The sequence below is a fragment of the Hemicordylus capensis genome, chromosome 4 (assembly GCF_027244095.1).
Source record: "Hemicordylus capensis ecotype Gifberg chromosome 4, rHemCap1.1.pri, whole genome shotgun sequence".
Taxonomy (NCBI): Eukaryota; Metazoa; Chordata; class Lepidosauria; order Squamata; family Cordylidae; genus Hemicordylus; species Hemicordylus capensis.
In genome coordinates, this window is record NC_069660.1 from 253080374 (window position 1) to 253097269 (window position 16896).

Here is a 16896-nt window from a genome sequence, read left to right on the forward strand (position 1 = left end):
TGTGAGATTGCTCCCCCTGCTGCTTCCGTTCCGAATGAGACTTGCCCAAAAAGAGGCATTTTGCTGCCAATGAGCAGCTTAGTCTAGAAAGCGCCCATGTCATTTAAGATTAGATTTTAAGATATGTTGCTATAGGATCCCCTTTAGCAGACCAGTGGTGCAATAAAATAAAATCCCAGTGTACTGTCTTTTAGGTTAACCTATACAGGCAGGTAGGAATTTCCCTATTGTAGTGTTCCCACTTTTAATATTTGTTTTTTGGGGGGTGGAGGGTAGTGTTATTTTTAAAAAATAAACTGTGTGTGTGTTTCAGAAGTATTGTTCTTGTTGATTTTTATATTTAACTGAAATAAAATCTCTGAAATATCATCTGGAAAATGTAATGTTAACTTGCACTTTAAAGGTGAGTATGATATAACTCACACCCCTTATATATATGCATAATCGAGCAATTTACGGGTGCGAAGAATGAAGTAGGAGAACTGTAGGGAAAACATAACAAAAAGATCTAGAGGGCCCCACACAATCGTTACGTTTTGAACCATGATCAGGAAAAAAACTTAGGGCCCTACACAGTCCTTCAGCCTTGAGTTTGTTGGTATACTTTTCGGACAGTACCAGTGGTGCTCTTGATTTCCATCTGGAGAAGGTTCTTTTGCAGCTAACAAAAGGGAGCAAGATCACACGTTGGCTCCACAGATCAGGGATTGTACACAGTCCCCGTTTCAGCTTCTCTACTCTCACACAGCCTCTCCTAACTGACACGATAGAGCAGGGTTTCTAAACGTGTGGGTCCCCAGATGTTATTGGACTTCAACTCCCATAATCCCCAGCCCCAGTGGTCCTTGGTTGGGAATTATGGGAGTTGAAGTCCAATTACATCTGGGGACCCACACGTTGAGAATCCCTGCGATAGAGGGTGCTTCTCAGTGCTGAATTGCCTCTGGAGCCAAGTGTCTCGGACCTCTATTAAAAATCACAGTAGCTGATATTTTGACTTATGAAGCACCAATGCAATAGCAGAAGCACCAGAACTTCTGACAAGAACAAATAACTTGACTCTACTGCTTACTCATGATGAGGCTTTAATGGTGCATATAGGAGGAGGCAGGGGAGGGTAATGACCTGCAGGTGTAGCTTGTTCTCACTCTCCTCTCCCTGCCCGGGTGCCTCATTCTGTCTTGTCTCCCCCACTGCTGTGTTAAGTCCAGGTGTGTGAGCTGTTCATTTGCTCAGTTACCTAATCCTAGCAAATGAACAGCCTGTGCACTTGGGATTAACATGATGAGGGTGGGGGGGACAATGTTCTCTCTAAGTTTTTTTAAATCATGTGCAAAATGAGTTTTGTTCTGGTTGGCAGTGTGCACATGTGCATTCAGAATGGGGTCTTCCTGATTCAGTCTGAGCAGAACCTAAAACTGAGTGGACATCAAAAAACCTGTGTGCACATGCACACGCTTTAGAAGGAACACTGGTGCGGAAGGTAGAACCAGGCAGCCAGGGCAGGAGAGGATAGTGGGAACAAGCAACACTCGTAGCTTATTTACTGCTCTCCTGCTCTGCCCATAAAGGCTGCTACTGGGTGGGGGCAGATTTCAACCATCATTCCTTTCCCAGGAAGCACTCTGCACCACTTGGAAATACGTCCCAGAGAGTTTAACAGCCCTTGAGTCATATTTTTGGGTGACAGAGAGGACTTCTGGAGGAAGGGGAGGTTCACACACTCATACTCTAGCAATCATGCATTGTTAGTCTGGAATGTTTCAGAAGCACTGGTGCAAAACCTGTGCTTCTCGCATTGCATTGGTGCTCTGTTACTCAGGATATCAGCCGTTGTATCTAAACTAGCTCTTTAGATTGTAGCAACTGATGTGAAACTAAGCTCCACTGAGACGATGAAGACACTGATATAGTATTTGCACATGCTTTCTCCTATAAACTGATAGCTAGGACAAGTATCAGGGCCTGGAACTTTTGCCAGTCCAGTTTTTTTTTAGGCCCCTAAAGAGGAAAACTGCCCATTTAAAAAAAAAACACACAGATTTTGGGATTTCTCTGTGAGAGTCTTTTTGTTGCTCCTTTCCTTGTTCTCTCTTTCTCCAGTTCCTTAGTCTTTAGCCCACCCCCAGGGCATTTTAACGCCCCCCCCACCCCCGAGTCTCTAGGTCAGTGATCACTATTTTCCAAGCGAGGGCCACTTTGGCAAAAACAAAACACAACTTTTCAGCGCAAGATGAGTGTTGTGCTTTTCCCAGTGCTGAGTAGAGGTGGAGGGTACTTCAAGAAAAACAGAGCCCTCTCAAGCCCCAGCAACATCTTAGAAGGTGTGCATAGATTGCTGGGGCGTATAGTCCTTCAGAGTGCTCCATGTGCACCTTCCAACATGGCACTGGGATTGAGAGGGCTCTGTTTCCCTTAAAGTAGTCCCAGCAATGCTGGGGAAAGTGCAGGATTGTGCATTGGGTATGATCACCTCTTCACAGTGCCAAGGAAGCTGTGTGGCATATTAAGCTTTGGCTGAAACTTTGCACAGCCTAATAAGCAATTAGTCAGAGTGTGCTGCACTTAAGGTCAATGGGAGCCAACCGTGGTTCCCAGGCCTAATGAAGAATAGTCCCCTCGGTAGCCAGAAGCTCAGCCTGGGTTATAATAGTAACCAATGTTCTAATGGGGTTTGTATTCTATGTTCACTAAGCATTGACTAAAGTCAGTTCATGAAATACTTCTGTGAGGAATTATAGGTACTGATTTGTTAACTTAGGCTTCTGGAAATGAAAGATAATTACTCCTGCTTTTCAAGTCTCAAAAGCACAAGCCATCTTTATGCAATCCAATGCACATACAGTCCATGTGTAGGAGGGAGTGGGATCATAGCCTCACTCCTGCATGTTAGCTTGCACATCTGCAGTGTGCCTTTGAATGTACCAATTGTATGCCTGTAGGCTTGTGTAGACCGAGACTGAGTCTGCAATTAGGTTTGCAAACTTCTATGCAATTCAAGTTGCAGAGGTGCAAACAAAGTGCATACAGCGAGGGCAGCGTTTGCACAGCAGTGCCACTCTTCCCTATGCATGTCGACTGGAAGTGTTTTGGATCATATGAAGAGCATTTTGGTCCAGTTGCATCATCTAGATCAGGGCTACTCAACTTCAGCCCTTCTGCAGATGTTTCCCTACAATTCCCATAATCCCTGACTATTAGCCACTGTGTCTGGGGATTATGGGAGTTGTAGTTCAAAAACAGCGGCGGGGGGTGCTAAGTTGAGCACGCCTGATCTAGATTTATGATCAAAATACATGCAGGGCAGTTATTAGAATATCTTGACTTAAAAAAAAAAAAACATAGGAAGCTGCCTTATACAGAGCCACACCATTGGTCGAAATTATCCCCAGGATCAGTGGTTTATGAAAAACATTTAATCAATTGGTCTTGTTTAGATTTGCTCACACATTCGTTGTGCATGTGGCACTTCCATTCATTTTAATGGAGGGAACTAATATACTGTACTTCTTCCAAAAGAAAAGAAAATGTGTGTGGATTGGCTCCCACTGTTGAAGTTAATATGGAACAGTTCTTCATAGGTTATCTTTGTGTGCACATTGGAACTCTTGCTGCCAGGAACAAATCTCTGGATTGAGCAAATATCTGTGAGAACTGGTAACAATTAATATAGGAAATAAATAGTCTTATTTTCCAATAATGTTCGGTCTATCTTCTTAGGCAGAAGAATTGTTCCAGTTGGAGGCACTTCATTTCTAAAAGCTGAGACTGGCTGAAAAGCAGTTCCAACCTTAGATTTTGCACTGACTATATACTAGAATATACTAGTTCTGAAACTGCTTTTCAGTCATTGGTTTTTTGTAGGCAATACTTTTCAATACAGTGAACCATTTATACAGCTACAGGTGTTATAGAGTTAAGGAACTGGGTTGATGTTTGTACAGTTTGAAGTAGTATTCTAAATCTGAGATCCTGAATGCTAATGGTGGCAAATAGTTGTGTTCAAAGGGGAGTAAAATTGCAGTAGCATGCCATATTGTGCAAAACTTGGATTGGCATTGGGATGGCACTGATGTGTCAGGTGTTGACAAATTGTGGAGATACCTGGGACAAAGTCTCCTATGGTGCTTACACCTCCTCAGCGCTTCCATGCTCCTTGGAGTATCCCTCTAAATTACTTGAAGAGGGAGGGAGGAAGAACTTGGTGGAGTGGTAGCAGTAGTAGATAGGCCTGGATGGCTCCTCCCACCTGTGGTGGCGATGGGATGTTGTGACAGTAGAAGCTCTTCCTCCTCTCTGTCAGAGGGTAGGAGAAAAAGGATCTGCTGCTGTGTCACTCAGTGGTTGCTATTTCCCTCTCCCTCATTAAGTGTGTCTTCTTCCCAGAGGCCCCTGCGTCATCACAGGAGGCTTAGAGGGGAAGTCACTTCACCAAGGAGGAGGGTGGGAGGAAGCAGTGATGCTGTCATACCATTGCTGCCTTTTCCCATCTATTTCCCATCTGCAAATGGGAAAGTTCCAAGGGACATTCCCATTTGCAGATGGGGACATGGCAGCAGCAACATGAGACCTGTTGCATCACTGTCTCCTCTCAGCATCCTCCACATGAATCCTGGGGCCTCAGATGATAGCCATGGGCCTTCAGCCAGGGTTCAACTTGGCTGATTCCTGGCACAAGACCTGTCAGTTGTGTACAGTTATATAGTATTTTTTTCTTCCGAGATACAGGACCCGTTCAGAAATGTGGAACCTCCATTTACTTCATACAACCTAGAATGCTTTTATGGTCCAGATCTACACCATGACACTAACTGTGGTTATTTATGGCTGTCTAACCAAGATCTAAACCTTAAGCTACTTCCCAGAGTTACTGTGGAGATTTTTTTTTTTTAAAAGGAGGTGGCAGAAATTTTATTTCTGGCCTTCCTGGATAAAATTAAGAGAGAGAGAAAAAGAGAGAGAGAATATAAAATAATTTAAAATAGCATGTGTTTAAATTTGTTAAGAATGGGAGAACATTCAGAAGGTATGGGAGGCCTCTTGAACAAATGGGTTCCACTTGTGCTGCAATTGTTCTTCATTGTGTGGCTCACGGACTGCTGGTGGCCTGCAGGAACCCCTCTGGTGGCCCCTGACTTGCCTCCCCCCCACCACTGCACTCCACAATTGGGTGCAAGCCCTGCCCTGTGCCTTCTGCTGCTTCTGCCAGTTTGCAGGAGCGGCAGCAGCAGGGAAAACAGGAAGATGCCTGGCAGCACCTTCAGCATGCGCCCTCCCCCCTTGCTGCTGGGGTGCATGCTGTTGATGGGGAGGTCACTGGGCCATGCACAGGCCAACAGGAGACTGTGTGTGTGTGTGTGTGTGTGTGTGTGTGCGCGCGCGTGCACGTGCCAGTGGCCCCCACCACGAAATGAGAGTCTGTTGATGCTAGGAAAATATCTAGTCAGTTGATGAATTCGTCTGTTGATGCCAGGAAAATATCTCTTCTTAAAAAGGCCTTGCCTGATTTTGTCAGCATTGGCTCTGACAGCCCTTGGAGTGGGTGGGTAGCTCTGTTAATACTGGTAGGTCCTCATGGGACTCCGAGTTGGAGGATGAAGGTGGGCTGTATCCTTGGATACAAGTGCTGTTTCCAGTTCTCTCAGTTTTCTGGTTTGAGGAGTCCCAGCAGCATGTGGTCATATGTTCTTGCCATCCTGTCGCATCCCCTGAATTTCTCCCTTATCCTCCAAGCGGGGATGGATCTGGGGTAATGACACCTAACTTCATTAACAAGTAAATTGTTAAAAGGCAAGTATGAATAGCTTTCCCTCCTTCATGATACAAGTAGTGAACAAAAAAGGACTGGGTTCCTTGCTCATGTATATGAGAGAAGATTCGTTTAGCTCCTTCCTTGTTGATTTTTAAATCTTTATTGAAGACTTTTCTTTTTTGCCAGGATTTTACCCTGTAGTTTACCTATTTGTCCCCCCCCCCGTTAGTTACTTTAGTTTTATTTAGAATGTAATTTTAATGCTGTCTTGTTTTGCATGTTTTTGTACACTGCCCAGAGTCTTCGGAGTGGGCGGTATATCAAATGTTTCTAATAAATAAATAAATAAATAAATAAGAAGCTGTGATTTATACTTGTAAGTTATCACAGCAAATCCGTTTTTTGGGTACACATGGTCTTTCATTACATATTTCTGAAGTAACAGTGATTTAAACACTGTTATCCGGATGGGCTGGTTTGTTTGTTTTAAACTCGCACATTAGTTCCCTCCATTGAAATGAATGTAAGACCCACATATACAACAAATTTGTCAGCACTTCAGCTACTGATCAGAGTCCAGCCTCTCCTCGTCATTCAGGTTAGCATTGGGGTTCTCCTCTTTCCTGTCCCTACATCTTCAGACTGTAATTGCATCTAAAATAATTTTCATAGGCTCTGTCTAATGACTAGTGTGTGACCTTTCAGATTTTTCTCCAACAACAATTCTTATTGCATTTAGAGAGCCAGTGTGGTGTAGTGGTTAGAGTGCCGGACTAGGACCAGGGAGACCTGAATTCAAATCCCCATTCAGCCATGAAACTAGCTGGGTGACTCTGGGCCAGTCACTTCTCTCTCAGCCTAACTTACTTCACAGGTTTGTTGTGAAAGAGAAACACAAGTATGTAGAACACCGCTCTGGGCTCCTTGGAGGAAGAGCAGGATATAAATGCAAAAATAATAATAATTTGATGACTGCAATCTAAGCTGAGGTGCCCTGTTTTGATCATGCATAGGCTTCCTATAGTTTGTGAAACACAAATCAATATGTTGGTTTAAGATTGCGTTCCTATTCATGTTTACTCCAGTGCAAGTCCAGTAGAGTTCAGTGAGGCTTATCGCAGATAAGTGCACACACAGCATTAAGCTCTGATGTCTAAACCAGCTTGGGCCCAACCTATTTTTGAGACTACCCTCTTCTCTGTTTCTTATAAACAGAGTGGCCCCTTGGTGGTAATATCTGAATGGCAAGGGAACAATACCCTCCGTTAGATCTTTCTTTCTTTCTTTCAGTGGTCAAACGAGTTTCTGGAAGTAATATAAGATCTTTTTATCTGGGCAAGCATTTTGTGGTTTTGCATGAGCTGGTGGTTCTTTGGTATCTGAATTTACTCTTCTGTTTCTTGTAAGAGATGCTTCAGCCCTTTTTGGAGTTCGAGGAACATGCTTATAATGGTTTCCTGCTCCAAGATGCTCAGGAGAGAATGTGCTAAACATTCAAATAATAATGTAAATTAGGATTGCATTTGAAAGTTTTTTTCACAAGGTTTGAAGCTGCTAAAGCTCAACAGCAGTGCCACACTAGTGTGTATGTGTGGCTCAAATACAATAAAGTACCTTGTATTTTTGGTCACTGAAATGGCTTGTTCAGTAACTTCATAAGAATCCTGAAAGCTAGTTAGTCTTTTGAGGGAGACACCTGCAGTGTAATACTGTATTATAGAATTCTTTACAACATGGAATACTATCTTATACACTTCTTGGTGTAATGATACATTATAGAATCCACAGGGCACAAACTGACTACAATGAAACCTGTCATTTCCTGTCCCTTAAAGAAAAGAGAAATCTTTGTTTTCCCTGTGTCTCTTTAAGGCATGTCATACATAGGAACATAAGAAGCTGCCATATACTGAGTCAGACCATTGGTTTATCTAGCTCATTATTGTCTTCACAGACTGGCTGCGGCTTCTCCAAGGTTGCAGTTCTTTGGATTAGAAGCCAGCCCAAAAATGGGGGAGATTTTTTGACAATGGACACTTGACTTAGTGACAAACATTGTGGAGTGGGCAGGTGAGATGGGCTTCTCTTTACCTCCTCTAATATCTCTGCTTCTGAATATCCTAGTCTAAGTGCCATGATTACATTTCTAGGTGCCATTGCTCCCTGGCACCTGAGAGTAGTCAAGCCCCAGTGCCCCCAAAACTTATATTTGCTATGCTGTTTGTACCTTCCCAGGGTACAAATGTTGGTGATTTGTGGAAGGAGGGATGTTCCTTATCTCTTTTATTAAAGAGAAAATTACTTATCTCATTGATTTTATCATTTTAATGGACTGTATTTTTAGCTAATTTTTCTTCATTTTTAAACACATTAAACTTTGAGGGAACAGGGGGTGATAGAAAGATGGAGTATTGTGCCTTTTTAGTGGATCATTTACCACCTTTCCAGTAACATGCTGTACTATTATGACCACTTTGGTCCAATTTTAAATATCACTGAAGTATTTATCTTGTGCTTTGCTCTTCTCATGTAAGCAATATTTTAGGTCGCAGAGCTTTCTTCTTGTCCATGAAAAACAAGCTTATTTTAAAGTACTCTGTAATAACAAGCTATTGGTCTTTCCAATGGATATATTTGGTTTCTCACTTTTTAAAAAATGTCCAGAATCAAGAAATACTTGCCTCTTGCTATAGAAAGCAATGTCTCTTTTTGTGTGTGTGTGTGATTAATTATTCTAAAAGGTTGGATGAATAAAATTTTGAATTCAGCAATATATTTAAAACTGCAGCCCACACTAGTCTATGCCACAACCAAAGCAATTGACACAATGGGCTACTATTTGCTTCCTCACACTCTGGGTTCTGAACATATTCTGCATTCTGGGATACCATTGTGTCCTGCCCTGTCTGTTTCCTGTTGTGGTGGCTGCAATGCTGCCTTGTGGGCTTGATTACAGTCTTTGTGTTGTGCATTCTGCTTGGTCAGCTTCATTTTGTTTGTGCTGTGTCTTTGTATTGATGATCTTCTGTGTCCATCCCTGCGTCTTGCCTATCATTTCCCTGCCAGTTTAGTGTAGCCTCTGCCCTCCTCCTCTCTTTTCTAAGGGCAAGACTGACACGAAATTGTCCTTCCCTTTCCATCCAACTTGTGCTGTGACACCTGATGCTACCACTTCCTCTGTAGAATAGGCTGTGATGTCATAGAGAAGGGGACAGGGCTACCCAAATTCTCTCAATTGCAGGGAGGAGCTGCCCAGGTGTGCTGAGGGCCTGTACTCGAGAAGAGAAACAGGGAGTCCTCCACAGTGAGTAACCCCCCCCCCTTCGAGTGCACCCAATATCCCTCATAGCCTTGTCCAGTCCAGTATAGTTTCTTCTACTACCCTTTTGAATTCTGAGCAGTTTAAACTCTGGAATGTTTCCAGTTCAGTTGAGTTGCTTCCTTCTTGCCTTATACTTCATCTCATCTTCCTCCTTCTTATTTATTTTTTAATAAATCTTTATCTTTTATGTTTATTCAGGTCCTAGACCTACTCTACATGCGCATTGCCTTGCATGCAACAAACTTTTCAGCTTTAAAAAACACAACAAAATCCCTGATGTTTCTTACTTTGAAAGTTCATTTAGGCTCTCCAAATGTTTGGTTCAGTTTTAATCAATAATTTCTTGTTCATTAAAATGAGTAAAGATCTGATCTGTAATGGAATATGGTGCTGGGCAATGGACTGGTATGTTGTGCTGTGATTCAGAAGGGGGAAGCACAGGGAGTTTAGCCATAAAAGTGAAATAAGAGTAGGCTTACTTAGCTAAACTGAATGCTATGGGGAAAAGATGATTTGTGCTAAGTTCTTGTCACTGTTGAAGAGTTGTTTGTTTATAATGTCAGTGGATGTAAGATTTTGTATCTGGAGTTCAGGTCATATGTATATATCTTGATTGTTAGGTTTTGGAATACAGCTACTGCTAGGGAATTACTTTTGCAGCCTTGCCAGTTCAACATATTGTAATGTAACACACTTGCAGAGGCTGCCTATGATAGGCATGCACCCTTGAAGCATTATACTAGGAGTCAACAGTCATAATTGACTCCTGTGGGGTATCTTGGTGGTGAATCAGCAGTGCTGTGGGCAGTTGGAAAGCCACAGTTCTCAGTGACTGAAGAAATCTCTCATCTGTTCTTCAGTCATTTATACTGAATAATTTTGTTAACGTCTATAGGAACATAGGAAGCTGTCTTATACCGAGTCAGACCATTGGTCCATCTAGCTCAGTATTGTCTACACAGACTGGCAGCGGATTCTCCAAGGTTGCAGGCATGAGTCTCTCTCAGCCCTGTCTTGGAGATGCCAAGGAGGGAACTTGGAATCTTCTGCATGCAAGCATGCAGGTGCTCTTCCCAGAGCGGCCCCATCCCCTGAAGGGAATATCTTACGTTGCTCACACATGTTGCCCATTCAAATGCAAACCAGGGCAGACCCTGCTTAGCAAAGGGGGACAACTCATGCTTGCTACTACAAGACCAGCTCTCCTCCCACTATAGTTCTTTGTGGTGAACAAGTTCCACTTGTTCATGCTTATGGTTGTTGGTAGTTATGGCTCTTCTGACCAGAAATGTAGCCTAGGAGTGACTATGTATGGATGCTGAGCTAACTGCCTACTCTTTGTGTAGACTTGCAGGTTGTAATAGTAGTCAGTTGGTAATACGCTTAGAAGCAGTGAATGCTGCCACCATTGCATGTGCTTGGTTGGTTAATTCCCATGGTTGGGGTGTGCTTAGGTGAGAATAAAAACACGGAGGAGGTGCTAGCTGCAAAGGGTAGCAAAGGAAACTGAAGTTTTCATACCAAACAGGCTGAATTATGGGGCTATTATTGGGACTTACTCATAAAAGGCAAAGAGTGGAAAACTGATCTGAACTGGAAAGTATATTTCAGCAACAAGTTATGATGCAACCGTGATAGTTTGATTTGTTCATATTAAGAATGTTTCATATTTTTAAATTTTGAAACCTATCATGTTATGTTATTGCCAAGAGTAGCCCCTCTAATGCAAACAGAAGGGTTTCCTGCAAGTGCAGTATTAGTGACTTTAAACTGTTCAAGAGGTAGCAAAAATATGCTCCCCTACATTCCCCACCCTGAAAGGAATGGCTTCTTTCACTGATAATCTTAAAACAGATTTCATCCTTCCTGTCCGTGTAAGATTCTTTCTGTGCATTTCAGTAAGTTGATGCCTACGAATATCAAGTTAACCCATTTTAAAGCTACAGTTGCTTGTTCTGCCTTTGATAGAAGACCCCTTGGCACTACAGCTTCCCACCTTTTACAGAGTGCATGATAACGCAGTAGTTGTAATGGATGCAATGATTACTTTTTACCTTCTTACACATATATTTCTTTTTAGGCACTGGAAAAACACCCCGACTCGCCGATGACTGCAAAGCAAATATTGGAAGTAATTCAGAAAGAAGGGCTGAAAGAAACAAGGTCAGTATTTCTATGACATTTGACTTTAAAATATATTACACATTTGGGGGGAGGGGAATCTAATTTGTGGTTAATATCAACCATAGGAAGCTGCCATATACCAAGAGAACATAGGTCCATCTAGCTCAGTATTGTCCTCACAGACTGGCAGCGGCTTCTCCAAGGTTGCAGGCAGGAATCGCTCTTAGCCCTATCTTGGAGATACTGCCAGGGATATGCTGTTCATAATGCAATAAATAGTATATTGGAGAGCATTGTTTGTGGGCCTGTGACCACAGAGGGAGCCTAAATGTCTGACTGACATTATAAATAGAAGCACTATAGACAGACATTTTAATACTTTATTTAAAAGATTTATATTCTGTGTTTCAGGGCTAAGTCCTCACAAGGTGGCTAACAACAATAATTAAATCCAAAAACTACAAATCATAAATACAATAAAACAGCACCCAGATAAAAATGGAGCTAAAACACTTCAAATAAAAGCTTTGTGGAACAAATAAATTTAAACAGCATGCTTAAAAGCAGCAAGAGTGAGGACTGGTGAACTTCCCCGGGGAAGAATGTCCCAAAGCTGCACTACCATAAAGAAAGTTGGGACACTCTTCCACAAACAAATTTGTATCAAAGGTGGGCCGGATGTTGATAGATGGTAGAAAGTGAGATCCCAAAGGACAAAAAATAAACCTAATCTTGCCAGAGTTACTAAGATGTATTCCTTCCTTTTGAATTTCTAACATTTTGGATATATCTGCTCTTTCAAATTGAAAGAGCAGAATTTGGACTACGATGAAGCTTCTGAACAGCCTTCAAGGCCAGCTTCATGCAGAACATATTCAGCAGCATATAGTTTTATAAAATCATAAATAATGAGAGTCAGGTCCAAGTCAAAAGAGAAGCTCATAACCTTTTCACCAGATGAAATTGGAAGGAGGCACTCTAGTCTACTTGTTGCAACCTAGATTTCTTTGTCAATCAACAGATGACTGAGAAAGACATGGAGACTTTATAGTACCCAGGAGAACCTGCACTCCATCTATGATGATTGTCCTTCCTCAGCTGGTGGCAATGAATGTCTAATAGTAATATAACTTTTGTTTGAATTTCACATCAGTTGGCTTAGATACACGGGGCAACATCCCAACATGAGGATGCACCTGCATGCCAAGAGGAAGTGTCCCCACTGAGGAGAGCTTCCTGAGCTGCATAGAGCCTGCCACACACAGGTTTGTGTGATTTTTGCTGATCTTCTGGAAGTGCCCTGTGCCTCCCCAAAATAGGTCCCCGAGGACTGCCTGACCCTCAGGGACATATCTTCAGGTGGCACGGGGCACTTCTGGGGGAGGGGGAGAGCAGTGAAAATCACCCCCTCCCCGAAGCTTTCTGTAGGAGGGATGCTTCTTCCTGGCATAAGAGTGCATGCTTAGGATTTAGTCTCATTCCATGGTCAGAAAGAGACTGAACTGCAGGCCTGTTAATACATTATGTTCAATGCACGTACAATCTGTGTACAAGAGTGCATCCATGCAGATCTCTACACATGTAGTTTTATTCACAATTATGTTCAGCATGAATACAGTGGTATACTTCCTATCAGTATCCTACATTTGAAGGGGCCAATACCGAGGTTTATTTTTAAATGAACATATGTATGGCCCTTCATACACAAACATATACAGACACCTGTATGCATGTACAGTGTAATGTCTGAGTAGGGCTCCTATGCAGAATCTGCATAGAATAAAAAGAAGAGGCAGTTTGGTGTTATCACCATATGGATGGCACTTTGCAGTTAATCTCCATTTCCCAGTGGCCTCATACTGTAAATATTCATACTGTACATATTTTGAACAGGAGGTGAGTGATGTGGAACCTTGCAGAAAAGAAGGTAAAAAGCAATTGCTCCCACCCAGAGAGCATACCTCTGTCTACTAGGAAGCAGGCTATCCGAGAGCCTTGAATTTGTCAGCTTTCACAAATGCATAATTAACACCTGTTGATTAATTAACTATACAAAAGCCATCAGAAGGTCAGAGAAGATCAAGAGAATAAACTTTTCACTCTGTTATCAAAAGCCACCAATAAAAGCGAAAAATGCATCTGCAGTGCCATCCCCTGGTTGAGCCTGGTGGGGATCCAGAAACTGGATGTTATCCAGGTATTTTTTTGAAGCTGGAAAAAAAATCACCCTTTTAAGCACCTTCCTAAATGTAAATACCAAGCTGGACAGTAATTCTCTCGGCACATTCTCCAGGTTTGATTCTGCCACCACACTTCATTCAGAAGAAACTAGCAGAGAGAGATTGCATTGCATTTACTTGTCATGCAGTTGCATTTCTAAGAGAGAGAAAATGGAGTGCCAAATCATTTACAATACATAACTATGCAATTTACTTGTACACTGTGTGTAATAAACTATAATAAGCGAGTGCCTGGGGGAAACAGCACTGTAAGGAACTGCAATAGTGGAAGTAGAGATGGAATTTTGCTCCTGAAGTCCTAGAAATACACTCTGTATTGACAGATCTTTGGTGCAAGTGCCAAAGAAGCTGTGGGAAGAAATAAATATGAGAATGTAGGTACATAAATCTGGAGACCAAAAAAATGAAGTGCCATGCAGCAATCATCTCAATTATGATCTTCCCCACTCAACTCTAAGAAATATGTTGTTGGTTCTTTTTACTTGCTCTGTGACATGAAAGGACCGAACTCTGGCTTCCGTTGCAGATATAATTATTAATGCTATAAAAGTAGCACTGTTTGATTTGGATGCCATCTTCACCATCTTTATTCCCACAGATTATTGCATTTCAGAAAACGTGCTGTGTAGAGACTGGGTACAGGGGAAATGGCAACGAAAGTCATTGGAAGAGAAGAAGTGGGGGCGGGGAAGGAAATCTTCTCTAAGTGTTGTTTTTTTAAACTAGGAAACAACACTTAGGTAGCATAAATGACCAATTCAGTGCTGGGTCATTCAGTGCATTCATAAAAAATGAAAGATAAAAATCAATGTGGTGGAAATGCATAAACTCCCAGTGACGAGTTAGAAAGGCAAAACTGTTTATTTCTGCATGAATTGTGTTAGAGTGCAGTTTGTACTGTCTTGTAAGCTTGTGTACAGATGTATAGCCATCCCTCGCCATCTACGAGGGTTCTGTTCTGGCAAAACTTCTCTGTTGGCAAATTTGCAGTTGGAGAACAATTAAAATCAATGGGAATCAGTGGGTTAGGGGAACTGTGGTTGCAAAAAACCAGACAAAATATTTGCCCAAATCACCTGGAATCCCTTAAAGTCACCAAGAATAAGCAAGAGGAGTGAGCAAATTGATTATCTGGAAAATTGTGAACCCCACCCCCCAAAAAAATCACTCAAAGGCACCTTTGAACCCCCCCAAATCACTCAAAAGCATTTTAAATCGTGAGGAGTTGGCAGGGTCAGCAGAGGAATGAGTGGATTGAATCTCTGAAAACCCCCCCCCCCAATTTTGGGCCCCCCCCAGGTCACTAAAAAATCTTAACAAACCGCAGATACTCAGGTTGCAGTTGGCGAGATGTGGATAATCAAGATGCACAAGATGGGATGTTCCCAGATGCGGATAATCAAAACTGTGATTGGGAAAACGGCCATTGGCGAGGAATGAACTGTACCTGTGAAGTTTGGTGTTTGTTTTAACAAATGCCAAGAAAAGGTGGTGTTAACTGGAGCGGGGGTGGGGGGAGGGACATAAAATGGATATGTTTATTGGACCAAGTCCTTTTTGTAAAAGCAGAACCAGCACAGACACAGGGTATAATAAGAAAAATATCCAGTTGTTTAAACCATGACGCTTCCCTGCCCTGATTCCTATTGCCCTCAGTTGTAATCTGAAGTTATGTGCACAGAGCTCCATTGCCATGGATAGACCTCCTTTTGGTAGCTTCTGCTGGGCATGGGTGTGGTATAGAGTTCTGTGCAAGTGGTAGAAGAGAGGCACAGAGTGAAACGGCAAGATAACGCTGCTGATCAGGACATAACAAGAGAAACTGGGTCTGATTGTACCAAGGTCAATCACTGGGATCCATCCAGAGCAGGGCTGAACAACTTTGACCATCTAGAGCAGGGGTGGGGAACCTTGCCCCCCCAGCTGGCTGGGGATGATGGGAGTTGTAGTTCAACAACAGCTGGAGTGCCAAGGTTCCCCACCCCTGCTCTAGAGTTAGACTATAATTCATCCCAGACTATTGGCCACTGTGACTGCAGATGATGGGAGTTGTCCAACAACAGCTGGAGGGCTGAAGTGGTGCTACTGTGATCTAGTCTGGGCAACAAATGATGTCAAGGGTGAGCTGAGATTAAGAATGCATCTAAGGACAAGGAAGCATGAGAAGGAAAAGGTTTATCAAAGAGGCTGATATAGTCAAATGGATTGGCCAGGATGGGAAGCAAGCATAGTGTTCCCTGAATTAAGGTAGCAGTGTTTGAAGAGCTGACCAGCTATCCTGTCTATTGGAGAAAGGACTGCAGGTTGCTCTGGAAGTGGGTTTACCCCAGGGCCATTTGTCTGCCTTTGGACTGTGGCTATGCAATATGGCAATTCTGCCATATCAGAGATGCCTCTCTATAGCTGTTGCGGAGCAATAGAAACCACAATAGCCTCTGAGAGAAGACTAGACACCTAACAGCCATTCAGTTTAGTTCTTTGTGCATAGCAGAGCTGTCCCTTCCAGTGAAGAGACAAGGGAAGTCTTTGCAGATAGAGCATCACTGCATTACAGCAGAAAGAGTTGCATGTGATGCAAAATAAAAACACTGGAGGAACAAGATGCCTTGCTCCTCTCAAAGAGTTGAGTTAGGCAGGCTTGCAGTGACATACGCTGGGAAATGACTCACTTGCACTAAGCAGGAAAGGTAACTTTTGGCTTACCAAGGGTTATTTGTATGAGAGCTTTAAGGCACATTCTGCAGAAAAACCTATCACATCATTGTAAAGGGAGCCATACACTTGTAATTCAGATGATAAACCTCTCTTTCCATGGGTATAGCTGGAAGTCAAGGCAGCTGTTCTTGGCCATAGGAGCCCATACTCGAATCCATCCACTCATGAGGAAAATGCATGCTTGGAGGTACTTGTATCACTGCCAAGATATTGCAGTCTGGTGATTCATGCATTGGGTGGGGCATGGCATGGCCAGTAGCAGTGGAGTCATACAATTTGAGGGCTAGGTGGGAGAAGCCATTAACATTGTGAAGAGCTAGCTTCTGTTCTGCTCTGTCTTCTGCTGTTCAATGTAATACTTTGTATGCAAGGGACAATGACAGCTGGCTTGAAGCACTAAAGTAAAGTTGAGAGAGGAAAGAGTGGCTTGTGCACCATGAGGAGAAGAGACAAGTGTTGTCCCCTTCTCCGAAATGCTCCACCGGACAGGCTTTGAAGAGAAGAAGGAAAACTGAGCTGAGGAATAAAGCATGCAGTACTGTGGATATAGCCCTTGGTTGCTAGAACAACTAGTGGGTGGGGAGAAGGGGACCCTGGCCTAAAGTAATTAATATAGCAGTACTGTGGAGTTGTCTTCAGATTCTGTTCTAAAGAATATTATTTTTATAAAAAGCTTGCTAACTTGTCTTAAAAATGCTAGATTGGCAAGCTCCAAAGCCCAGATATTGTTTGTGGCAACCATT

The 16896-nt window shown here is 42.6% G+C and overlaps 1 protein-coding gene across 5 annotated transcripts in view; it reads left to right on the forward strand.

Annotated features, from left to right (window-relative positions):
* The window catches only part of ASXL3 (ASXL transcriptional regulator 3), a 146059-nt gene that overhangs the window by 26746 nt on the left and 102417 nt on the right, over positions 1–16896 (forward strand). For 3 of the 5 annotated variants that reach the window (XM_053248187.1, XM_053248189.1, XM_053248190.1), the window contains exon 2: positions 11155–11237. In XM_053248187.1, the coding sequence (XP_053104162.1) occupies positions 11155–11237 (83 nt within the window). Of the gene's footprint in view, positions 1–8993; positions 9057–11154; positions 11238–16896 lie in introns of all 5 variants that reach the window. The other 2 variants (XM_053248191.1, XM_053248188.1) reach the window with 1 other exon arrangement.